The 25,838-nt window shown below is 41.6% G+C and overlaps 4 protein-coding genes and 1 long non-coding RNA gene across 6 annotated transcripts; 1 reads left to right on the top strand and 4 right to left on the bottom strand.

Moving 5' to 3' along the window:
* Window positions 1-1,246: 1,246 nt before the first annotated feature.
* On the top strand, window positions 1,247-2,663 carry LOC129599358 (uncharacterized). Its single transcript, XR_008691908.1, has 3 exons — window positions 1,247-1,635; window positions 1,807-1,887; window positions 2,129-2,663. It is a non-coding gene; the product is annotated as an uncharacterized LOC129599358 (long non-coding RNA).
* A 4,407-nt stretch (window positions 2,664-7,070) lies between these two features.
* On the bottom strand, window positions 7,071-13,446 carry LOC129599344 (alpha-mannosidase 2x-like). The gene is made up of 7 exons (XM_055497560.1): window positions 12,709-13,446; window positions 11,681-11,757; window positions 11,100-11,368; window positions 10,076-10,395; window positions 9,164-9,695; window positions 7,816-8,928; window positions 7,071-7,686 (listed from the first exon to the last, which is right to left on the bottom strand). The coding sequence occupies exons 1-7, from the start codon at window positions 13,114-13,116 to the stop codon at window positions 7,127-7,129; spliced, it is 3,279 nt and encodes a 1,092-aa protein (XP_055353535.1). The 5' UTR covers window positions 13,117-13,446; the 3' UTR covers window positions 7,071-7,126.
* A 557-nt stretch (window positions 13,447-14,003) lies between these two features.
* LOC129599401 (uncharacterized) lies at window positions 14,004-15,447 on the bottom strand. 2 transcript variants are annotated; one of them, XM_055497621.1, is made up of 4 exons: window positions 15,240-15,447; window positions 14,944-15,085; window positions 14,749-14,880; window positions 14,004-14,687 (listed from the first exon to the last, which is right to left on the bottom strand). In XM_055497621.1, the coding sequence occupies exons 1-4, from the start codon at window positions 15,375-15,377 to the stop codon at window positions 14,623-14,625; spliced, it is 477 nt and encodes a 158-aa protein (XP_055353596.1). In that variant the 5' UTR covers window positions 15,378-15,447; the 3' UTR covers window positions 14,004-14,622. The 2 variants fall into 2 exon arrangements, with proteins under 2 accessions (XP_055353596.1, XP_055353597.1); XM_055497622.1 differs by lacking the exon at window positions 14,749-14,880.
* Window positions 15,448-18,304: 2,857 nt separating this feature from the next.
* LOC129599351 (rhodopsin-like) lies at window positions 18,305-19,555 on the bottom strand. Its single transcript, XM_055497569.1, has 2 exons — window positions 18,534-19,555; window positions 18,305-18,430 (listed from the first exon to the last, which is right to left on the bottom strand). The coding sequence occupies exons 1-2, from the start codon at window positions 19,422-19,424 to the stop codon at window positions 18,305-18,307; spliced, it is 1,017 nt and encodes a 338-aa protein (XP_055353544.1). The 5' UTR covers window positions 19,425-19,555.
* Window positions 19,556-22,536: 2,981 nt separating this feature from the next.
* On the bottom strand, window positions 22,537-23,912 carry LOC129599390 (uncharacterized). The gene is made up of 2 exons (XM_055497612.1): window positions 23,717-23,912; window positions 22,537-23,397 (listed from the first exon to the last, which is right to left on the bottom strand). The coding sequence occupies exons 1-2, from the start codon at window positions 23,862-23,864 to the stop codon at window positions 22,736-22,738; spliced, it is 810 nt and encodes a 269-aa protein (XP_055353587.1). The 5' UTR covers window positions 23,865-23,912; the 3' UTR covers window positions 22,537-22,735.
* Window positions 23,913-25,838: the final 1,926 nt, after the last annotated feature.

Below are 25,838 nucleotides of genomic sequence, written 5' to 3'. Positions count from 1 at the left end.
TAGTCCAGTTGGAGGGCGTGTTGGCCGCCTCTGTGGCGACATCACTGGGTAAGGTTATGTAGAAAGGCGCTCCTTCAAACATGATAGTGGTTCCCAAGAATCGTGTTCGGGTCCGTAACCTAACCAACGGACTAGTGCTTTCTTTCCGCGCCGCTTAACAATAAAATCAATTGCGTGTTCCTTCTGCTGTGGATTCGAGACTGGTGACAGTTCATGCTCATAAAACGTTCCTTTAATAACTTCATCTTGGTAATCCTTCAAACGATAGACCGGAATACGATGCGGGATCACCTGATGGATGTAGAAGATTTCTTCTTTGAAACGGTAAGTATACCCTTTTTCCACCTTTGTTTTATGCACCGCAATCCGCACGGCATCACCGACTTTGTACCGTGGCTTCTTGACGTCTTTGTGCTTGTACAAAGCATTGTACACTGCCAACGAATTGTCTTGCCGTACATCACTGGGTCGCATACCATGCGCACGGTGTTTGGAATGGTTGTACGAGTACACCAGGTCTTGCAATTTGTCAATATAGCGCGTCGATAAGCGGGACCGAAACAATCGAAATATCCGCGTTTTGATGGTTCGAATAACGCGCTCCGCCATGGAACACTTGATGTCTTCGTTCTCGGAAGTGAAGAACTGAATTTGTTTGTCTTTCAAGTACTTGGCCACCGTTCTATTCAACATCTCAGTCCCTTTATCATATTGCAGTTTTTCCGGCTCTCCCAAATCATTGGACGCATTGGTAAGCGCTTCCTTGGTATCAGCACCCGTTTTGGTTTTCAGAGGATGAATACTGACTGAGTTTCTTGGAGAAACAATCAATAACAAACAGCAAATATTTGTATCCATTGTTTTCCTTCCAATATTTGGCTAGATCGGCCAGATCCGCTTGATACTGTTGGCGGAGGTTAGTTGTTATTATGCGGTTGCGCGGGAAGCGTTTGCGTGATTCTTTGTTGACAGTGTAGGCATCGATCTCCTGCAAGATCGCCTGTGCTTTCCGTTTGTCGGCTCTGGTCTTTAAACTTTTTCGGAACCTGTCGACGCCGCCAAGACTTCCGGGATCGCGAGGGTTCAGATATTTTTTCATCAGTTTCTCCATTATTGCAACAACTGGATACGCAATTGATCTTAAATATCCGACACGGTCGCAAAACAGTAGGAAGAAAGCTGGACATTATGGTAAGGTTATCCACTGAATCCTATGTTGACCACTACCACTTTGAACAGTTCGGGAACGCAGTTTCCGACCGGTATCTTCGTTGGCACTTTCCGTTTTCCTTTTTCCAATGGATAATGGAAACAAGGGTACCCGGCGTTGTTTACGGCTATTTGGATGATCGTCCGCGGTTTTACGCTTTCGTCCTTTTGCTGGCAGTGTTGGTGGAAACAAGGCGACACGACCATGTTTTATTGGACCATCTCGATCGTCTTCCAGATACCTTTTTTGCCCTTTGGTTGGCAACGTCGATGGAAATAATTGTGGGCGCGGTTGCTTTGGCACTTGTTCTATTTCATCTTCGTCAGTTCTTTTGCGTTTGCGAAACTTTTCCAGCTCTTGTTGTACTCCTAATGGTGCCGGTTGCAACACGGTTTCATCGGAGAATTGCACAGGGTTTTCGTCAGGTAAGACTTTTGTTTCAATGCTAAGAAACGCTCCAAAATGCTTGTTAGCAGGTCGGCTTTCTCATACTCGTTTATATCGGTTCGTCTTAAGGTTTTGGCAACAAGTTCGTCCAAAGAAACAACAGCTCTGGCTTCCGGAGGTTCTTTGTTAACTTGTATTTTCTCATGCAGGCGCTCTTCCATAATGCGTCTAGGAACAATATAGTACTCATCCATTTCCAATCAACGATGTTAGGACCCCAGCAATAACCGGTAAGATAGCCCCAATAAATCCTCCTTGTTGTAAGATTATTCGCTTTTGTTTGAGAGGATAGCGTCGCAGTGCAATGAGCTTTAATGCTTTGCGATGGCGTTTACATTTATCCATTTGGGATGGTGTCAATGCGACAGTATTTTTTACAATGTTGACGGCGATTTCTTCCAAAGCTTTCATCTGCGGTTTACTCATGTAACTCATCAGAACGCGTCGTTGTCGCGGCTTTAAATTCTGTAGGGTGATGATAAAGGGTGCTAACGATTTTACGCGTTCCGACATTTTGGCAGTTGTGACGAATTTCGATCCAAATAAATCCTCATGTGCTCGTTGGGAAAGATATGGGAGCGAATACGTAAGTATTCTGGGCACGTTGGTCGCAAGTCCAAAATTAAAGGTTGGTACGGTAGTGCAGTGACCTTACTATAAGCAGTAACCAGTTGCTTCAGTCCGGTCTGTCTGGCCAATAATGCTATTTGATTTACATCTCTCACGTTTTTGAAAAGGACTAGATACTGTAGATTGAGGGTGATGTCCCGCATGACCTTGCCTTGCTTAAATAGATTTTGTAGAAGCACGATAACTGAAACATTTTTGTGATGGATTCCGCGTGTAAAAAGATTGGCACACCGCACGTCTTTGCAGAGATCAGTCGCCAAGTCGTCAATAACAACTAATGTAGGCACCTTTTCATCTAGTGACTCGGAACAGGCAAAGAATTCGTCCAATCCTTTAATAAATTCTATAAAAGGGTTTGCAGATAGTAGCTTTTCGAATCCACTTTGCCAAGCACCGTAACAATAGATAATTTTTGTTGGTGGTTTATCAATCATGCGGTTCCGTTGCTCAATTAATGAGAAAACAAACTCTGATTTACCCGGCATGGTCGGTCCACAAACACACATCCCAAAGGGCGCACTGAGGCGCGGATATTCTTTAACAGTACTATACATTTTTGAAAATAATGTTTTCAGTATTGTTCTACGTGCTTAAATGGCGAATTCAGCAAATTAAGTAATCTGATGTTGAAATTAGAAGCTATCCACCGCTCCGCGCATGGTTTCTCGATTGGTATTCCTTGCTTCAGCCAGCAGAAAAGGTGACACCTTTTCAGCGCTCTTTTGTTCATGTTCATGTCTGCACAAAAACAATAACGAGTCTATTTAAGCCCTGCAAACACAACACAAGGTGCATAACATGGCTGGGCTACAGCATATGCTTCCGGACGCTGTTGGCGTCCAGAAGAAATGCGAAAAAGTTTTGTTAGTGATTCTGTACGTGTTATTTTTTATAGTATTCGCTGCTATAATCATTACGGAAGGAATAGGAAAAGTCCTACAAAGTGATTCCTGGAATCAGACATTACGTAATATGACGCTATAACTCACATCCTGCGTTCCGTCTCTTCGACCAAGGTGAGGCAATAAAGATAAACGAGATGCCCGATAAAGAATGTAACCCTAAGTCCTTTGTTCAGACCGCAGATCCCGGAATACCATGTGGAGGGTACCCGATGTCCGCAATAACGACCATTCCGTATTTCGGGAGTTCTTCGACGAAAAAGGGTGGATCTACGGTGCTTAAATACTTGCAAATAGTGGGAAGCACTGCTGGCCTTTGATAGCAATGGCACCCTGGGCGTTTTGGAATCCAAACTTTACAGAGCCTGGTTTTCACACATTAAAACGTTTTGTATCCAGAAACTGGAATTGTAGTGTTTGCAATTTCTTTTGTCACATGTACCGACGAAACATTGTTTGATATTGTGGTTTTTTATTTACAAAATGATGCCATGATAAACGGAGTTGTTTATGACGACATATATTAAGTAAAGCTGGTAAATCAAATGCAATAAAGCTTTAAATAATGCAATTAAATATCCACACAAACAGAACGAAATCTGACGCAAGATCGGAATTCAGGGTGAAACGAAAGTAAACCAAACAAACATTTACTTCTTTCCCCTTACCCGTTATTCCGTCAGAGCTTGAAAGTAATTGGCTATCAATCCTGGTTAATCCATGGAATAGTACAACAATATCATATCAACACCCGGTAAACAAATCAGTAGCAGTTGCAATGGTTCAAAAAAAGATTGGATAGTATACAATGGCCGAAAACAGTTTTCTTCCGTAACTTTCAGATAGAATGCACACATGTTTGTAACTACCAACTAGATTTTCATAGGCCAATGCATATCTGTTATTATGCGACTGGTACTTGGCACCAGGTACGCGTTACCATGGTAACGGTACCTGTACCATGTACCTAGGCCATGTACCATGGTACATGGTACATTCAATCACGACATACTGTGTTGTGGTCAGCATACAAATCAAATTTACAAAATTATTACCAGTTATGCATATATCCGTGCAGATGCACATGCACAGGTGTATCGTATACTTGTGCGCATGTGTGCAATTGCAAATGCACTTATACATATGCGCATGTGTGCAAATGCTCATATACACTTGCGCATCCGTGCAAATGCAAATGCACATGCGCAAAGTACGTGTAGGATGGACATACGTACTACTGTTAACACAGCTTGGATCGCTTCCATTTCTCGTCTGAGACCGATGACAGATGGATAATGACAGTATGCAAAACGTCTGTTGACGAAGTATTCGTCCGCTATGTCGGTAATCGCCTGGGAGTTGTCCATCAGTATCAGCGTCGTAATGTCCTTCGTGATAACGCGATCTAGCGTGGTCATAAGTACGTATTTCCGGTAATCGGACTCAATGGAAGATTCATGAACGTATGGCTTTTTCGGTAACATCTGGACGATGTCCAGAATGAGAAAACGCTTGTCCGACTTTTCCCGCACAATCTGCATCCACAATGCACAGACTCTGGTTAAAACACAAAAACAAAATAGCCATCGCTAACGTCGCTGTTTCTGTTTTTATTATTTTTCAGTTTCTGTTTTTATTATTTTTCATGCAGTTTCTGTTTTTATTATTTTTTCCATAATCTGCAACACCCTTCTGAAGTTAGGAAAATGTTAAGAAAACGACTAATATGAACTTACCTGGATAATTGTAGCTGGGTAACTACATCCGTGTTAGTTAAAATATGCGTCAGGATCGGAAGCGCAAGCTCGTTTATAACCATTTCTTCCACGAATGCAGCAGAGTATTCACCGTACAAAGCTTTAAAAAATTGTTACATCGAAAGGGAACACATAAAACAACGTAAACGTATAAACACTTCTATCGATACACTACTACAGGAATTTGCTACAATTCACATGTAAATTGAATTTGCAAGGACAGCACTCGTTCAATTTGACAACGCTGGGACCTTTGAAAACATTTTTACGATTCACACGTTTATAGAAGGTAATACGTGCGAATGTTGAAATAAGTACACATACTTGAAGTATTTGATACCTTGCTGATGTACTATCAGTGTTAGGATTTACACAAATTATAACAACTCGGCCCAGCAGGCACTGACCGTATTCCAACGCCCCGGGAAATCCGTCGGTGATTGCCGATGGATGCCTCCCAAGACACTTGTTGCACGCCTCCCTGAGAACATTCTCATCCCACGACATCCTGCGTCCCGCTGCATCATTGTGGACCTCTAGACAAATAAACGTCACAGTGTCGATTCCCGCGCGCACAAACACCCGAACACCAACGTGCACCCCTTCATGTGCGTTCCGTTCTTCATCTTCGGGTGGTCCGACCGAGTAAAAACGCGTGGGCCCTTCGCGAACAGTCTTCGCAAACAGATATCCATCCAAATAATCACCATCCCCCAAGGTGATACTGCATGCCCGGTCCACAAACGCAGGCAGCCAATCGACATGGTGAAGCTGACCAGCTGTAGGGAAGTTGATGACGTGCTTAACGTAGTTTAAACCATCAGTGCGTGCAAAAAAACTCTGCCCATCACCGGGCACTGGCAGGCGTGCTGCGCAATGACCACGATGAACAAAGAAACAGTCCGCTGCCTCGTTTTCGTCCAGACGCACAGCCAGGAACATGAAAAACCATTCCGCAACGACCGTAGCGGAATGAAACACCATCGGTCCACCCTGGCCATCCCGCAGCGCCACGTGCATGGAGCGGAGAGAGGGTTGTTCCACATACGGTTCCAAAACGTTGAACAGGTAGTGGTGCGGCCAGAGACGGCTGGAATGGATCCATTCGGCCGTCCCTGTGCTGGCATCAAAGTCGACGAGGAAGTCTTGCTCTTTGATGTCCTGTACGTATCCCAACCACCACTGGCCGCTGTCCCGCCGCACCAGTACCGTGTTCCCATAATTGGTGTCGCGCGCACCCGACCACAGTTCACGAAAGAACCGCGGTGTTCCGCTCATAGTACTGTACTGCGAAGATACTGGAGAATATGTAACACCTACCAAGGCTATCGTAAAGTAAACCAAACACAGTACTACCGGTAGCAGCTCACTAATGTTGAAAATCTGCTAAAACAAAGTCAGTACAAACAGTCACTCAGTGCTCGTAGTGATGCAGTCGTGCCAGAGCAGACAATCACAACTTCAAGGTAAACCCAAAAAAATATCTGACAGACTAGCACGAATTATTAATGAGACTTAAGATGGTTGGTCTAGGTTGGATTGGCTCAAGACGATCGCTCTAACCAGAAAGCCGCTTCTTGAATGCCCGTGACATAAGCCGGATCTTAGCACCGTTATATGTTATGTCCGTGTTTTCTTTCGTACGTTCATTAGGACGTACATAAAATGCATTTCTGACGGACGTAAAGAAAAACGTGACTGAAGTGAAGTATAAATAGGCCTTAAGTCATCTTGAAAAGACAATGCGAAGTACAGTACAAAGCTAAAAATACTAAACCTACTTACATGGTTGAAATCAGAAATGTGCCAGATTGACAACAAAAAGTCAATATGTAACAGCGAGCAAGCTGAAATCAGCTGCAAACCAGATGGAGTAGCTGCCTTCTCGTAGAAGTTGCGCACTTTTCCCTGTACAGTATGAGTACAGATATGACTGTAATAGTCATGCGATTTTTATGACGGGATCTTTTGAATGTAGCGGCTTTTTTTTAAAAATCGATGTCTTATAATTCTTCTTGACGTCTACAGTTACCACTTGATAATGAGTGTCACTTTTGCCCGTGTTTTATTTCGTGTGCAAAATTCCGAAGGGAAAGTTCATGGACAGGAATTTACATCCAGGAATTTTACTCCGAATTTAAGAGACCTTTATTTGGAGATGCTTTTCCTGAATTTCTTATTTATAAAACAGATTCAGCCGATCGGCTCGCCGCATTAGTAAAAAGTACAGCCGTTAATTTCTTCCGTTCCAAATCCACAACAGCGTTTTGACTAGCATTCCCCAGCGGAGTAACAAAATTTAACGTACTCTTGATGTACGTTTTTATTTTCGGATGCAGAAACTTGTTCAAATGCACGGCGCCCTCCTTGGCACATTCTCCTTGATCACTGCCATTGTCACTATCACAATCAGCTCCCAGCTTGTGCAGTACGGCTCCGAATAATCGTTTACGATCATACAGCGGCTTCATCAGAACCAGGTGGGTGCTACACGGAAGTGCACCAGACAATTTGGTTAACGCTGATCCATAATGCTTTTCGTTATCACGGAAGTTGGCCGTTAAAACCGTTGGCACATTGTTCAAGTCGAGATTGAGCCGATTGGCCAGCGCGGTTGGATCAGCTGCAGTCGACGTGCATGTACGACAGAAGCCGGTTGTCTCTAACTGGATACGGAAGTGGGTGTGGACCGAACGGAAATCGGTCAGTGCTTCTTCCACGCCACGTGCATCATCTTGACCTTAAAAAGGTTATAATTTTACGAACATATTCAGCATACCAAACTCAATCTGTTGTGTATTTAGTTTTTCTTGTTTGCGTTTTACTTAACTATACCGTCTATGGGCAATAATGTTAATTACAGACTTACTCAAGATTCGATCGAACATGACTTCCATTTGCCCGACATCCTGGCTGCCGACACCGTGCGCCCGCGCCATATGAATCGTCAACCGGCTTTTGTCATCCTGCATGAAAGCCATATTGGTGGCCGGGTAGTAATTGGCTTGCATGGGCAAATCATGGGAGGCCCTTCGTTTGACCATCTGGAATCCGTTGGCGTCGGTAAAGAACGTTAGATTATTGTGCAGATCCGTAGTGAACCGTATCACAGCTTCAAGGTTACGATGTGCCGCCAAATTATCCACCATATTAACGTCCAAATATTTTCCGAGATCCTGATTCACATGATACACTCGCACAACTTGGCATAATACACCGGCTAACGTTATGTGGATTTCCGAATAAATGGCGCCTTCAAACAGTCGCACGGAATGCGGATAAGGTAGTAAATCGGCGATTCCGTTGGGAATAAACACGTACGCTCCACTCTGTGTCGTCTCATAGCGTTTAAATTCCATCCTAACTGCCCGTCGGATGCCGGTGGAAAGGTCAGTTATGGTTTCCAATAAACCGTTCGCGGGAGAAAATTCCGCAGAAATTAATTCATTGGACAAAATGATATTTTTTGAAAAATCCGTGACCTTTTCCGTTACAGTTGTTGTATGCTTGGCTAGAAAGGATTGCACAGTGGTCTCATTTGCTGCGCGGATGATGAAAGTCTGAAAGCCAATGGCTTCGAATTTCGCCACAAAGGTCAAGCGGAATCCGATCTCTAAAAGCTTCCCATTGCTGCTTTGGGGATCGAGCATGGGGCTGACTTGATACTCGATGAACTTCCCTGTCAAGTTTTCGATAATTACATCTTCGGTGTCGACGTATAAATCTACGGCAAGCTGTCGAGAGAATGCAAGCGGATTGAAAATGACCAAGTAGCGCTTTGTTTGGTCTAATAGTCTAATGAGTTGCTTGGCCGGGAGATCGCGATTCTTTTCAATGATCGCATGGGATTCAAAGGATTCATGGAGGACATCTTCGGGCCAGAAAAGAGCCGATGCCATGTACGTTATAGCTGTGTCCGTCATGCCCAAGCCGTCCAATAAACGCAGCTCATAATCATCGGAAACAGCTTGTTTCGATGTCCCTGAAAATTAAATTAAGAATGGTAATATGGAAGACGTTTTTAAGAAAATAGGGAAGAAAACTGCCACGTGTATAGATAATTAGAGATTTATTTTTAGCTTTTATCATTTAAAATTACATGCTCAGAGTAAATTATTATCGTATCATCAAAGTCAAATACTGTTTGCTAGTTAGACATGATTCGGTCTTTTTTTACAGTAACAATTTTAGTGCCGCTTGCATAGTTATGGGCTTACCGGTTATGGCATCGTGATGCTGATATAAGCCCAAATTCTTCGTGGCTGCTTGGAGATATTTAATAAGCATCGCATCATCAAGTCTCCAGTTGCGCAACATGGCAATACTGTATAAAATCTCCGCCGTCCGCAGTTGCTGCTCCAGCATCCGACTCAGCGATTTCTGATACGGATGCGACGTGAAGTAGCCAGTCCAGTACTCCATGTACCGATCCGCATACGGGAAGAAATCGCCTTTTAATACCGGGGTCTTCCACTCTTTTCCCGGTTTGCCCATGGCTTTAAATACCGCATCGTAATAGTTTTTGAAGGTGCCGAACTGAATGTGCACCCGAAATTTCGGATCACTGTTGAGATAGTCGGCCATTTTCTTGAAATTCCCGTATTTGGAATCCCACTCGAACGTGTTACTCCACCGGAAGTCCATACCCAGCGGAATGAGCAGGATATTGTGTGGGTACAAATAAGCCACTTTGCGAAACTGATCAATCAGTTGCAGGCTTAAGGTTCGGTATTGCTCTTCATTCATTTGCTGTAATTAAAAAATAAAACAATATACTCTGAAGTACAAAATATTTAATCGTACAAAGCCATGAAGAGCAAGCAGTAATACTTTTGTCCATACTCCTGGAAAAATAAGATGCTTGTTTTAATGAAAGAGAATCCTTTATAACGCACAAAGCCGAAATTTTTGATACAGTAGTTACATTTAATCGCTAAAGCAGTGGTATAAAATTATTTTTATTTTTATGTAATAGTTATATTTTTTTATTTCGATTTATATTTCAGTTTCTTTCTATTTTACAATTTTTTTCAATGTATTTATTGTTTTTGTTAATATTGCTACAATTATCTCGTTCAAATATTTTATTTTTAGTTATTAATTTTTTATAACGATGCCGTGAAATGTACCGTTAGATATTGGTAGTCGAACTGTACGCACACTTGCGGGTCAACACCGCAAGTGTGTTTCACATCGTACAGCGTGGCGTGGCTCATGTAGCAAAACATGGAGTCGGTGTTGGCTTTATCCCAAGGCTGCTGCCACAGGAATTGCGATGCGCCATTGAGAACGAGGCGCTTGCGGATGATATAGTGAATCCGTTTAATGTACATGGAGTCGAAGCCGAGATTCTTCAAGATGTACGGCATAGTGGAGGAGTAACCAAAAGGATCGATGCTGAAGCCATGTTTAGCGGTTATGTTGAAGGTACGATGGAGCCACTGATGACCTGCCGGAAATATCAGCAATAATACATTTTTCTGTGTTATAGGCTGTTTTTACGGCGCTCATGCGAGAAATTTTACAGGCTGCGTTACATTTTAATGAATATCGCGTATATAATAATAAAGGAATTTGCCGAAGTATACAACTCTTCAATGTTTACAGATATCAAGGTCGCAATAAATTTACGGCGTCGCCCAAAAGCCACAAATACAAACATGCCGCATTTTACGAGTAACAGTATCCACATTATTACTGTGATAAATTGTGCATAGAATTCGGAGCTGCGCTCATAAACATTGACGTTTTTTATAATAATAAATATTTTGGGCAGAGTCGGCAGACCACATTAGTTACTATTTCTGCATATTTTTAGAAGCAAACCCTCCCAAAAGCTGCAAACACGCATCGAAAACGGTGCGTTGTAGTTAAATATTTACATACTACACTAACTGCCATAAGATGAGAGCACATTAAATTCTATTCACTTTCGGCATATATTATTAGGATTGATTTTGACTAGTAGTACCCTTCCATTACTTTTGAATGTCAAAAATATCGAGAAACCCGGTATTTCACCTAGAATTATGCGTTTATACGGTAAATGCAAAAACAGAATAAAACAAATGTATCATGTATGCAAATACAGAATAAAAATTATTCCATAACAATTATATGGCAAAATCAAACTGCTTGCAGTATTCACCATACCGTAAACGTATTGATGGATAATAGCGTAGTAATGGCAAGTTGCCTCGTCCGGCATGACATAGCCGCCGTTGATGAATTCCAGTCGGCCTTCCTTGACCAGTGTACGGACTTGTTCCCTGGTTGTTTCGTTAATTAAATTCCACCACATTTCGAAGAAGCTGATTTCCGCCCAGACGAATGTCATATCTTTCCACAAGGTCAAACGCTCGACCATTAAATTTAATGTATGTTTTGTGTAAATATCCATATATCCATCCACGGTTTGTAACCTGTCGCATATTATAGTGTTTACGCGATAACATTTACAAATTCAATAAATTTACAACAAACAACTTCAACAAATTGAGAGCTGTCCAAAGAAGAGCTGTATAGAGTTCTAATTTTGGGCAACTGTAAATTTATTGAAATTGATTTAATGTACTCAGTTTAATTAATAAATAATTTAATGTATCTCTGTGAAATAGGCTGGATGCTTCGTTTTTTTTGTTCATACGGTACACTGTAAGAACAGATGCAAATTCGCTTAGCACTATACGAGTACGATAGTACGAGTAAAATTAAAGAGTGGTTGTTTAGCTTACCATCCTGGATCAGCATGCGAGAAAGGTACAAGAAACACTTGTAAAGATCGGTTGTGCTCTGCAGTGTTGCTGTAATCCTGTAAAGAAAACTTTGTCAAGAGCAGCGAACTTGAAATTTTTCTATTGTCAGTAAATCGGGCTAATCAAAATAAAAAAAATGCAGACCGACGCGCGTCGATCTGATGGTAAAATTATCCTTTTTTTAAACTCCATTGTTCTCAGTTGTTTTTCGAATACATTAGAAAATTTTTATTTACAGCAAAAGCATTACTTTCCAACTAGCGATTTTCGAATAAACAACAAAAGCTTCAAGTTTTCAGCTAATTTTTGATAGGTCAAGTTGGCTGTAATGGAGATGTAAAAATTTTGCCAATCGATCTCTTATACGACAGAAATAAATCTTCTTATGCCACGTTTTAGGTTAAAATACATATGTATTTTTTATAATAGAAAGCGGCACATGGCGCCACTTCACGCATATCAAGTACACAACGGTGGCCAGCTGGTAGACAGCAACAGAAAATGCTATTATAATTGTGAGAAATAACCAGTTTGTAAAATGTTTGTCCTTTAAAGGTATTCAAATATTTGCTAACAGCCAACCCATATGGCATTATGTCCACACGATGTCACAGGTAAAACTATGCTTCGCACCATTAAATCTTGAAAAAAGAACGTTTTCTTAAGTGGCACAAATGTGAGTAATCGAGTTAATAAAGTATTGATTAAAGAAGAAAAATATTGCCCCTTGTAACCGTTTTACATTAAGTTTTACTTCGTGCGCATGTTAACCAATATTACAGAAAATTGTTAATACTTTGCGAAACATGTGTCAAAAGTGTATTTCTGCCGGTATTTTTTATAAACTACGAAACGTTTATATAAATGTTAGTAATTTTCTCTTTAGTGTACGGCAGTAAAATTCTCAAAACCTTTATAGAAATTTTTTCGATGAAATAAATTAATCGATCATCATATTTCTGGTAATTCAGCAAATTAGATACTGCTCATATGTTTGTGGGAATTACCAGCTGGAATTTTTTCTCCACTTCAGCATCCCATATTCCAACATCCCCATCCCATTGCAATTCGTTGAGCTTTAACGACGTCGACATTTCATTAACATCGTAATTGGCTTTCACCGGATTGCCTTCCGCTACGGGACAGGTGCCCTCCGGGGGCGGTATAGCCACCACATTGTTGGTTACGTGAGCATCTCTTCCACTTTTATTGTCTCCCACTTCTTCACGATAGTCCTCTTTCCGGTGTATTTCTTCAACAACCTTCCGCGCATCGTAATACACTTCATTTCCGGTTGCAAGTCGGGTCTGATGGATTTGCATAAACGCTATTGATCCCAAAAGAAATAAAACGCAAAAACTTAATAATAATATCCATCGCTGGCTGCTAAAGAAAAAACGCCGCGCAATCATCATAATAATAACAATTAAATTAACTTTATTTTCCGGCGCTTAAAATTTAGCGCCATGAATTTCTGTGATATAATTAACAATTTTAACGTCGTATAAAATGAATCTTTGGCACGTTTAAAAATTAGGCCAAGAAACTATGCGGCACCAGCCAAATGTTTCGTCTGAATAAATGGAAAGAAGAATACGACCGCATGGGTTTCTCAATATGGTTTTTTTTGCGGCCAGTATGCATTATGGTATAAGCGTTGATGCTGAGCTGAAAAAGAAACGTCAGCAACTCTTGCGGCACTTATCTGCCCTGTTAGCAAGAAGATGTCGAGAAGCTCAACGTGGTTATCAAGTGGCTGGTATAATGCTTTGTACTTACACTGACCATAGGTAGAATTTCCGGTGCCGGCTTGTAGTTTGCGTGTACGTGCTTCTATTGTTTCTTTCTCAACGAGTACTCTGCTACCTACAGGAGCATGCGTTGCTACACCTCATGAAGTGCATATGTTTGTTAACTACATACAATTTATGCTACTGCAGCGTTAGCATACAACCATACAGTAGTTATTGTACAGTACATACTGCAGCTCACACTTCAAATTTTACCTGTAAGTTGGACCGGTTGCAAATTTGATGCCGCGCACTGATACGTGTTACATACTTATCAAGTATAATTTGGATGCACTACCATAAGCGATAAAACATAATTCTTAATGAAAGGTATACGGTGCGTTGTCAATGTCCTACAGATGAACGGCTTTTATGTCAAGCAGTATGCGAAAATTACCCTATCGCAAATCTTAAATATGTAATAGGAAATCGTTCTCCTTAACCCAATTTCAGTCTTATTAAGCAAAACTAGTTTCTAAAAATTGGGACATCTAATTAGAATGCATGCTTTAATACCATAAAATTGCTACGTGATACATAGTACATACAGCACGTGCTTGCTCAGCAAACCACCAAAGCTTATTAATAAAATTTGTTCCAACAAATTACCTAAACGTTTGCGAATGAAAATGCAGCAAGACTAAAACACAACAACGGTTTGCATTTGAGAGATGCACGCTAGTAACTCCGTCATGCGCGCTTATGGCCGGCATAAAGTAATCAACTAGTATTCAGTAATAATAAATTATTAGTCGTACAGTAAACAGCCAACAAGAGTACAGATATTGTACAAACTGCTACTCAAAAAAATGTACTGTACACAAACCCCGATTGCTGCAAGCAAAATCAGCGACATTGTACGATATACGAGCGCTACTATTATACAGAGTACATGTTGATATCTTCTTTGTGCCGGCCGCGTTGTCTCGAAAGCGTCATATTAAGCAGACAGGTACAACGTGAATGACCTGATGCACATAATTATTAACATACCGGTATAATATTGCATGAGCCTGCCGACACACGGCAAACATTTAAATTCTGAACAGGGAACATGAACCGATAGTTCCAGTGCCCATTATTTGATTTGCGACAGGGTGATGCAATGCCGGAACGGTCTGCATAGTGCTTCTATGCATTGGAACTCGACCACGAACCAATGTCGTCAGAATCCACTTCCACAATTTGGGTTTTGCCTACAAACAGAATGTCATGGAGGTTTCGTTTTACACTCGAAAGAACTATATTAATAATTACCGTATTTTATCAATAAGTGTCTCCCGAAAATAGAGTCCCCTCCCTTTGAAAACCGCGTTTTCACAAGGGTCTTTGAAAAATAAATAGAGTCCCCACCCGGAGGGCTTATGCAAACGTAGTAACCCCGGGACTCTACTCAATAAAATACGAAATTATGTTTTGATAAAAAACACAGGCAAAACAATATAGACCTACCCAGCATTTTGGCCATGGCTTGTAAGAAAGCCAAGTTAATTTTGCGTTGATAAGGTGTTTGCGGCAAGTTGGCTGTATCCAGGTACGCTTTCATGGCCAGCATACGATCCGGCATTGTCAGAATGTTCAGTTTCTGTGCCACCTGAAAGGTCAGTTATTGACAGCAAATTCAAATCTTGACCAGAACTGAGATTTACAGGGAACTTTAAATAATTACAATTTTCAAAATTAGGTAAAAGTTAAACAAAAACTGGTATGCTATGGTAAATACATACAAGATGTATTTATCTTGTTACCGGTCTTGGTGTAGCGAGCTGGTTATTAGACTCATCGATTTGTCCATCGTTTCTTTGGGGATTAATTCCCAGCCAAGCACTTGCGGACGAAAAAACAAACAACAGACAGAGAAACATACGGAGGGCGAGAAGAGCCATTTTAAGGCAAATATTCAACCGCTGAAAATGCCAGCAGAATACTGTGGCAAAACAGTTTGTATAACACGTAACAGCTTCATGCAACATCGATATAGAGCTGGAACGTTCCTTATATTCCTTATATATATCTGTATGGAACCTTGCATCTTTTGCAACTCAGCAGACGTGAGTTGCCAAGTGGAACAAGTCCAGCGTGGATAATTCAGTTGCACTGACCAATTGATGCGGCACGTAGCCATTGGATGTGGTCGTGTGGAAATGCTCGATAATGTCGTCAAATGTCACCGACGATCTGTTTACGAGGCGACTTGCATTTCGCATCCTTAACCCGTTCCCGTCCATCCCTGTCAAATGGCAGGGTGGGGAACTCTTTTTCTTCAAGAGCCCGTAACCCAGCTAGCTCAAATTCTTTAGTATTATTTCACAGTAGAGATGTTAAGCGTCATTTTAAAAAATCGGACTGTCAAATACAATGTGGCCTGGGCATGCACCAAGTGACCAAAGGTGACCAAAATCCGAATTTTGGGTTCGCGAAGGTCTTGGTTGTCCCTGGAGCCTCCCCGCATTAGGTAATTCCAAGATAAATTATTCAGGCCAATCTAGCGGCCCTTATTGCGAAATCATTAAATGACACGAAAAATAACTGGACAGCGGACAAGCATAGTCATTCTAAAATTTCCTGCCAAGTTTGACAGGGATGGGCATGGTGCAACTTTAACAATAAAATTATAAATTCGATAGAAAATTTCAAAAGTTTAGTGGAAAGCCACGCATGGAACCAAAAAATCGAGCAAAACTGGTGCTACAAATACTGTTATTTCGATGGTCATAGAAATGACCTGTGGCCAGTAAGCACGAAAATTTTCAAAAATCGCTTTTTTGGGGGAAAATTTGAAAGATTATTTACGAATAAAGTGCAAAAAACCAGAACTAACGCGAATTATGGACCGAAAAGTGTTTCCGCTTGTTGGCACCAAAGCTTTTGCAGAGTGCAATGTTAAAATTCAGATTCAGGTTCGAGAAACGAATATAAAACACACTATGCGTAGTCCAGGGTTAGAGGAAATGATAAGATTTGAACTGATGTAAACGTATTTCATGGATGTTGTTCAGATACCTAGCCAATTTTGAAACTGTACAGCATTTCTGCATTCCGTCACGAATAGGCTTCATTGAGTTACCGAGCTATAACGGATAACTGCGAAAATGACCATGCGGGTATAGATTTTCAGTCCCGGTGCGGCATACACCGTATACTGTAGGACGTAGGTGATGCGGTGCGGATAGTTGTCGCTGTGGCTACCGGCTTATGAACTGCTTAGTGATGGTGGAGACAATTTGTAGAGTACCCTCTATAACCTCTATTCACTAAAAACTTACCAACAATCGGCAAAAAACAGTAAGCGGCAACAACGAAGATTGGTCTACATGCAGTATAACGCGGGCATAAGCGACAAACACCGCATATGCGCTTGTAAGGACGCATTTGTTGTTTTTATCTAACTGAGGATCGTTTTATATCGTTTATTTTATGGAAAAGCGTGGACACTGCATCTGTTTTAATATGTGGAGGCCCAAAAATGCAGTTTTTAACAATTTTTATTACTAGTGACCACTGGTCAACTCGATGACCATAACACTGTTTGGGAATTGAAGAGTTTTCGAGGCCTCTCGTTGAGGTGTTTGCCTGCGCCAGTGCGACCCTCCCATAATTATTTAATAATTTCCCCGTGTTACCTGCCAAATGGCAGGATGCCCATCCCTGTCAGTTTGGCAGGCTATCGCCCTGCTTGACCTATGGTCACAAAAATTCTCAAAAAATCACTTTTTCTTGATTAAATTATTTGGTTCAGAAGTGCCAGTTTTCAAGTTGATATTCGCACTCCTTCTGGTAGCTGACTTTGATGGGTTAAATTGTAATACTGTGCACTGTTGTTTTCCAGCTATGCATTTGTGCTTTCCGACAAAATGTCGTTAAAAACGATTGCGAATAAGGCAAGCGTGATGATAACACCAGCAGCGTTATTCAAAGTTTTAAAGTTAATGTTACCGCTTCCGGACTCCACAGGGGGCACTGGAGCCCCGGCTGCTGGGAGGCTGGTGCTCTCGGTGATCGGCTGTGTGCGGTGACCGTGGGTCAGCGAAAAGCCGGCCGACCGGGGTCGGCGGAAGAGAGCGACCAGTGCCCTGCGCAACCGAAGGCCCCTTTATTGAGCAAGTGCGAAATAACAGCAGAAGAGGAACAGATGGGTGTGGCGGGTGGTAAAGAACAGAGATCACTCGCGCGCACACGATCTCGAAGGAGCAGACACAGACAGCAATGTAGAAATGCAACCATGGTTGCACACGAACAGTGTCAAGCGCAAACAGCATGCCCGTGCATGACGGCGGCCGCTTTGATCTAAGCGCCACGGCGGCGCGCAGCGCCACCAACAGACTCACGTAACTTGCTACACAAGGGGAAAGGAGAAAGAGCGGGAGCGCATGTCCTCCAGCTAACATTAACATCAATTAACTCGTTAATTGTCATTTAAGTATTTCCTGTACCAGTTAAATTATCACGAAAAAAACATTCTAAAGCGGCATAAATACTCGGACAAAACAGTAGAGATCTATATACTGTAAATCTCTGGCCATTTCTACGACTCTAGTAAAAGCATCACAAATAAATTACGCACTCGAAGCTTACAAGAAGCTTCACAACTAAGAAGCAGTAAACGAAGTATCAATGTGACCGTTGTCATCTTTATACCCGCTACCTGCGTTTTGCCTTAAATAAACTAGTAAATAACGCTACCAATCCCTGCAGCTAACACCTGGGCTGATTAATGGAAATTAATTGAAACAGAATACGAGAATTTAAAACAATGCGCGCTGTTTCGGCTACGATGCACGGCAAGAAAGGAACCGGAATCAGCTTGTAGAATTTATGCGGAGGCGCTGCCCTGGATGCTTGGATGAATGGATGACACGTTGCGTACAGAGCGTAGAAAATCTCTCGCGCCCTTTTTCACCACGGCTCTGTACTCTGTTCCCACGGCAAAGAAAAATACCTGAAAGGACCGTTAATCCGTACTTCGTTAAACCGAACCGGCGTGTAAATTAAACCAATCCAGTAAAGTGCGAATGTCCTTTGAGTACCCGGTATTAACTTACAGGACTTGCCGCATAGGCCAGCACTTGCGCCGTCTTCGTGTATAGCGTCATCCTGATGTCTTTCACCCACCAAGAGGCAAAAAATACCGTTAAAATTGGTGGCGGAAGTATACACAGGCAGTACCAGATAAACGATAAACACAACGCCTTAGCAATCCTCAAACGTCTCTCAAATGCACGGAATGGACGCTCTTCATTAGCCTGGTTCTCGATTTTATTAAATTTATTCTGCATTCTTGTATAAATAAAAAGGCTACTGTAGACAATGGCCATCAACACCAGAGGTAAATATGTTCCAAACACTACCAAAATCATGGTGGTCGGGCCCGACTGCCGAATCAGACCACAAATACCGGACGGCAGTATACCGTGCACCATACCAGGAATTGTGTTCAAAAAGGGAATACTACAACCCAGTGCCACACTCCAAACGAAGAGCAGGGTGAGGAACGACATACGCCGCGTAGCTATCCGCGCATAATGATGCGGTGTCACCACGGCTAACCACCGGTTAATTGACAACACAACCGCTGTCCAGTTGCCGGCGATCATGATAAACAACAGGAAGAAATCTACCGGCATACAACTGTACTCGAAGTGTACCTGCATCTGTGTCAAATAAACAGGAATAGCAATTACGGGCACGCCCCCCAGACAAAAAATGAGGTCTATGATAAGAGCGTGAGCTACGAGCAGTCCGGAACCGGTAGTCAACTTCCGTAGTCGGTGCATGGCGAATAAATAGAAAATGATTAAAAGGGCACCAGTCAGCGCTATAGTAATTTGCATGGTTAACCAGACAATCATTTCCGTTTTTGTGACAGGTAAAATCACGGGTATTGTAACATTGAAAACCGATATTTGCAGCGAAGAACTAGTATTATTGGACATTTTGGCAATAATTCGCTGGCAACTTATCCCCTAAAACAGGAGAATGCAATAAGGGAAAATGGAGTCAATTACACAGTAATACTGCCCGGTCACATTGCAAATTTCAAAAATTACGGCTACACAGATTTCTCTAGAGACGTTGCCTGCATTCTATGGAGCAATGCATGGTAACAGTTCATTAAAGCCAACAATAAATCCGTAAATAAAATCAACAGTTCACGGAATCCGTTATGTCAGTAATTCCTGACCTTTTACAACCAGTATCCAAAATCCATTTGATCCCACTGCCATGCACGTGATGCGGTCTAAAATTGCACTTTGATCTATGGCGTAGCTTTGCGTAGCGGCCAAAACGTGTATTCAACCAGAAAACGAGTAGGCGTATTGGGTAGGACGCCATTGCACTTTTATCTGGCAGTCAATTGTAATGTCTTCCAGTACCGCCGCGATAACATTTTGTTGAAATTTACATTCAGTTTTTCGCCTGGATGACATCGGGACGATGCCGGCCTCTTGGTTTACCTTCCAGCTGGAGCACTCTGAAATATTAATAATTCCAGAAACCGTATGTGCGTGCGTGAATTCTTCGTTGGATCAGATTACTAGGCGTCGTTCCCACAGTTCATTTAACTGAATCGCGTTGCTTTAATAGGCGAATTAATGCGGGCGAGGCTTTGCTACTGTAATTGGGCAGGTACACTGTATAAAATTATTCCGCAACTTATGTACGCACAGCGGAAGCATGTCGCTTAATTTCCTAAGAGGTGTGATGATTTTAATTTTTATCTACATTTAATATAAATGGCAGTAATAGCGGCCCTCGTACTATTTCTAGCTTCCACTCGAATCAGTTATGATGCGTTTTTATAATTATTTACCACGGTTCATTAATTTCTGCTGCGCAATTAATGTTACCAAACTCATCGCAGCATTAATTAATAGCACCATAATTGCTACTTCGATAAATATCTAATAAGCTTCGATGTTATTATAGTGCAGGAGCCAGGTAACTAGCTTAAGTGTTCATGAAGATCCACGTATACGTAAATGAGGTCGCCCGGGTTAGCGCAGAATAGTACTCGTAGATTTTGAAACCACGACCTGAAAGGTCATGTTCCAGAAACCTCAGTTAGCGGTTTATTAGTTAACACTGTTTACATAAATAAATTATTTCAAACTGTTGCACATTTAAATGCCAAATTTAGGCAACAATTTCTATTCAGAATACGGGGTTAGTCAATGAGAATACACCTTGATAAGCTTTAGAGTTTGACAACATGTGAATAAGCCGGCGGAATATCGCAGCGATTGTAATAATTAACAGAGTAAGAGGATTCTGGTTTACTACCCAAATTTCCTGGGCAAAAAGGTACGCTTGGCATTCGTATAATACTGATAGGAGGCATTTGTGGATAATGTGATGACACCACATTTTCAGTCATGGTTGCACCGTGGAGCTCAGACTGTAAGCTGCCTGTGGGATGACCAGTCTCCGGTGACATGACCGCGGTTGGTGGCGTTTTAGGTCGACCGGCCTTCTTAATTTCATAAACGGAGGCGACGAAGGAAAGCATGTCCATAGAAAGAAAAAATATCCCGGTACAGATTGCCATGATACCTGACACTATGGCGCCTTCGGTGGTTTCTACAGTGGCCAACACGACAATGGCATGGACGAAGCAAGCCAAGGACAGAACAATACTGATCCCCAAGAAGACAGCGTACACTTTGTAAAAAAGTAATCCTGGTGGTATAGTAGGCACTCGTACATCGGATTGTAATTCCAGAGTGGAGGTGCAGTTCATACGATTTTCTTCGGAAGAGCACGATTTTGCCAGTGCCCAGACAAATATCGTAACGGTACAGTAGAGGGTGACCCAACCTGCTGTAATAATCCCAGGAACCGCTTCGACAAGCCCATCACCAGCGCAGAGAACTGCAAATAAGGTAGAAAATTAGAAAATAATTTGCGAGGATGGAAATGCCAACATCCATTGAAAGCATAATAACAACATTTTCGCATTGCGACTTAACAACTATTATATATATTCCCGTGCGGCAAGCCACTGCGCACTACAAACCTTTCTTTCCAGATTACAAGAATCGCGCAAGTATTTGCAAGAAATAACCGCGCTTCGAGTCTGGAGTCCATAACCGCCGTGTTTTGGTGAAAAATTTATTATTTATACATAATAAAAATACTATTAATAATATAATGAATAATCTATTAAATTTATACGTACCTGGGGTGAGTATGATGCACATGGAAAACAATAGCCCCAAACCCACTTTAGCTTTTGCTAGGCTCCCTGCATCGTCATAAAACGAAGTTATTGGAATATAAGTTGTTTGTGCTTGATTTTCCGCACGACTGGGATGGTTCGTCATTCTCTGATTGCTTTAGCACCAGTTACAGGCCGCTAGTAAAATTTGACTTTGTCTACGGTCGGTGGCTCGCTTTTATCCAAATCGGTTGGCTTATCAACAATGACACGGTTTTTTTCAGTGCTTATCAACAATGACACAGTGATTTGGAATACTAGAGTGATGTCACACCAGTTACTCGTACCGCGATAAGTAATCTCCATTGTACTGCACGCACGTGAATCGGTATTTAGAAGTAAAGGTAAATAAATTTATTACAGCTTGATGTTATTGTGGTACTGGATTAATTTTTATTCCTTGTTTTCCGGTATCCGAACCAGTTGGTTGTTGGATAGCTGACTGCAGTACGCACGCGCGCCTCATGAATTAATTAATTAGGTACAGATGGGTCATGTACTTCTGCATGCGAGTTTAGAGTCGGAGTACTAGAGTAGGCCAAGGGAAAACTTAGAAATTTTTTTCATCGGTAATGGTCCAGTGGGCATGGCGAAAATCAAATTCGAGTGTCCTATGTAGTGTGAATGTCCAGTTATAATTATGGGATATAAACTAAATATGCCTATCAAAAACTGCGGTAGGACAAAAAATGCCGCTAAGCGTAAATAAGAAGATTAAGACCCTCGTGGTATAACATACGCCATTTAAATTAATTACAACGCGCGCAAACGTCTGATAACAACTCTAGCTTGAGTGTTTAAAGAAATCAACGTAAATAAGATCGCCAGGGATCAGCGTCGATTTTGATTTCTAAAACAGCGTGAAAGGTCGTGCTTAATGGAGTACCAGAGATCTCAGTTAACCTCAGTTAACGTCTTGTTAGTTAACACAGTTTGCATCAGTTTAGAACCACTGCACATTTGCATGCCAATACGAACAATAATTTACATTAGCACGGGATTCGTCATTGAGCAAATACTAAAAAAGCTTCAGACTTTGACAACATCTGAATAAGCTGGTAGAACGTCGCACCGACTGTCATAATTAACCGAAGAGGGAACATCTGGTCTGCTACCCAAGTTGTCTAGATACACATGTTGTGGTACGTTTGGCAAATATATAATATTGGTAAGAGGTATTTGTGGGTAATGCGATGATGACGTATTTGCAGTCGTGGCTGCCTCGTGAAGTAAGCTGTTTGTGCGATGTCGGGGCTCCAGTGACATGGCAAACGTTGGTGGCGTTCTTGGTCGCCCGGCGTGTTTAATATCATAAATGGCGGAGATTAAAGACAACGGTTCCAAAAGAAGGAAAAATGCCCCGGTAAGGATTCCCATTAAACCTGACACTTCGACCACGCTTTCTGCGGCAGTGACCAGCACGACGATAGCGTTTGTGAGGCTAGCCACGGACAGCAAGATACTGATCCCCATGAAGACCGTTAACACCTTGTAGAAGAATAATCCTGGTGGTGTAGCAGGTACACTGAATTGTGGATTAATCGTGGAGTTACAATTCGCACGATTTTGTTCGGAAGAGCGCGATTTTGACAGTGCCCAAGTAACTAGTGCAACTGCACTGTAGAAGATGACCCAACCTGCTGTAATAATTCCAGGCACTGCTTCGATAATCCCTTTACCCCCGGAAACAGCTATAAATATACATATTATTGAAAATTAATCAAAACACAGCGGAATTATGTGGTTAGCATTGTCTACCTTCACTGAAACCTGATAATGTACCGGATTGAAAAAAATCCGGTACATTATCAGGTTTCATACTCGTAACTTAGCTGTCCATGCTGTGCGTCATTACGCATTACATGACATTTTTTCCACAATCTTTGCAAGAAGTATTTTGATTTTATCGCCAACGCACGCGGCGGTATGGTCAATAATTTATTAATTTGATCTAATATACTTCTCATTTTATACATACTTACTAACTTGTAAATTAATGAAAATACGTACCTGGGGGGATTATCGTAAAGATGGCAAATAATAGCCCCATACCCAGTTTAAATTTCGCAAGCTGTCCTGCATGGCAGTAAAACGAAGTTATTGGAACATTAGTCTGTGTCTGATTATAAGGACGGTTAAGACGATATCTGTACGTCATAACCTGGGTAGTACCAATTAAATGTAATTAGTACGAGAAGAATTTGGCTTTGCCTATGGCCGGTACGGTAACTCGCAAGAAGACTTATAAAGTATTGAAAATGGTTAGCTTATCGACGATGACACAGTGTTTTTCTTAAGTGATTATCACACAATGACACAGTGATTTTCAATGCTACAATGATGTCATTGCCTCATAGGTACAACTTACAAGCTTACGTATCGGTAATCGGTATACATTTTGCGATAAGACATTTCCATTTTATGTCCGCACGTGAATCGGTTATTTACCTCTGTATATAAATGTTGTCTCTGTACTACGTATATTAATTTCGTTTCTGGTTTTCCGGCATCCGAAATGCATGGACACCTCATATGAAGAGCAATTACAACTAAAAAGTATTGTTCTTTATTACTTTTACGTCGCGACATAATAGTCATGAGTCAAATCACTACGGCCGGCATTACCCATTCAAAAATTAAAAAAACAACCAAAATCAGTATTATCAACGAGTTTATTCTTGCCCGGTAAAGTTCCTAAAACCGCAGCCGCATTGCCTTTAATAATTGTCAGACTAATACGCTGCTTTAAAAATGCCGTGGATCTGCTTTCTCCAGATCTGTCCTTGAATTACAACTTATAAGCAAAACTGACTGTTTTCGTGGAGTTTGTTTTCGGATAGCTTATGACAGCGCGCGCAGGTTTTGTAACTTTTAAATACTGTTTGCGTAATTTGCGCATTTAATTAATCCAAATTAAGGGAAACAGTTTGCTCCACTTAAGATATTAACAGCATCTTGAAATTTATTTTTGCCGGGCACTGAGAATGGAAAACTGAGTACAAAATATGTAAAAGCGTCACTTCGCAGCTGTATGGTAAAAGTGTAAGATTTCTGTTTTCGCACACTTTAAAAAAATATGCCATTTAACGCCATGCAACTTCGTTAGGTAAACTGAATGAGCAATCATATTATATACCAAAATCCGGGGCTGTCGCGAGAGGGCGTTGGGGCACCGTCCTAGAGGGTGAAAGCGGAAGAATGACGCGACCACAAAATAAGAAAAAAACAAAAAGTGTAGAAGTCACTGGCTCAAAAAAGGCATGATTCTACGGTTTTGCATTCCTTTTAGGCCATATTTGAACTGGGGCGCCGGGCGCAAGGCCGTACATCCACCCTACCCTCCAAGCTCGCGATGACCCTGCCATAATCGTATGATTCTCAATATACATACTACGTAATAAGCTCTCCAAAAACCGACAAGTACCAGCGCTGTATCTGACCGAAACGCAATCGTTACTTCTGATTCTATTAATTATTTCCGTCAATGTTGGGCGATAACGATACGCGGTTTTTATCAAGCGACCGTAGTCGCCCACTTCATTTACAGATGCACTGCAGTTTTGTTGATTAAACGCAGTTACGATTTCTGCTTTGGCATTTTCCGTTGATTTGCTGTAATTTGCAGACTTCACGCGCAAATGCGCAGTAATTCACAAAAATGCCATAATTATGTTATACCACAAGGTTCTTATTACCGCTTAGCGGCATATTTTGTGACGCCGCAGTTGCTATCCTATATATTAAAGCAGAACCGTGATTCCGTGACGCTCCTGCCTCCAAAACCTTCTGATTGGCCAGAAAAAACCTTACGTTTCTGATTGGCCGGAACCCGCCTAGCAACTTTTAAGCTTTTGCAGCCCCTTAACCCTGTGCTTTTACGCCTTTGTCCTTACTGAGTATCCGAAACTTAGTTCCATCACCTGTGAAAACCTTCGCCTGATAAACCGGATCCCACCCTTATCTTAACTACTTATTAAGCTTCAAAACCATAATTCTTTAACAAACCTGATAACTTTAATTACCTTAGCAAACCATGCGGTCCCACCTTTTAAGCGTTTAGTAACATAGTAACCGAAAGCCCCGAGTGCTTTACCTGCCCTTTTAAATCTTTCGTCACCGAAGGCCACGCGTG

This window comes from Paramacrobiotus metropolitanus, unplaced genomic scaffold (assembly GCF_019649055.1).
Source record: "Paramacrobiotus metropolitanus isolate TYO unplaced genomic scaffold, Prichtersi_v1.0 Parri_scaffold0000144, whole genome shotgun sequence".
In the NCBI taxonomy this organism is placed as follows: Eukaryota; Metazoa; Tardigrada; class Eutardigrada; order Parachela; family Macrobiotidae; genus Paramacrobiotus; species Paramacrobiotus metropolitanus.
Note: the sequence above shows the minus strand (reverse complement) of the source record. Positions and strands in the feature narration are given on the sequence as shown.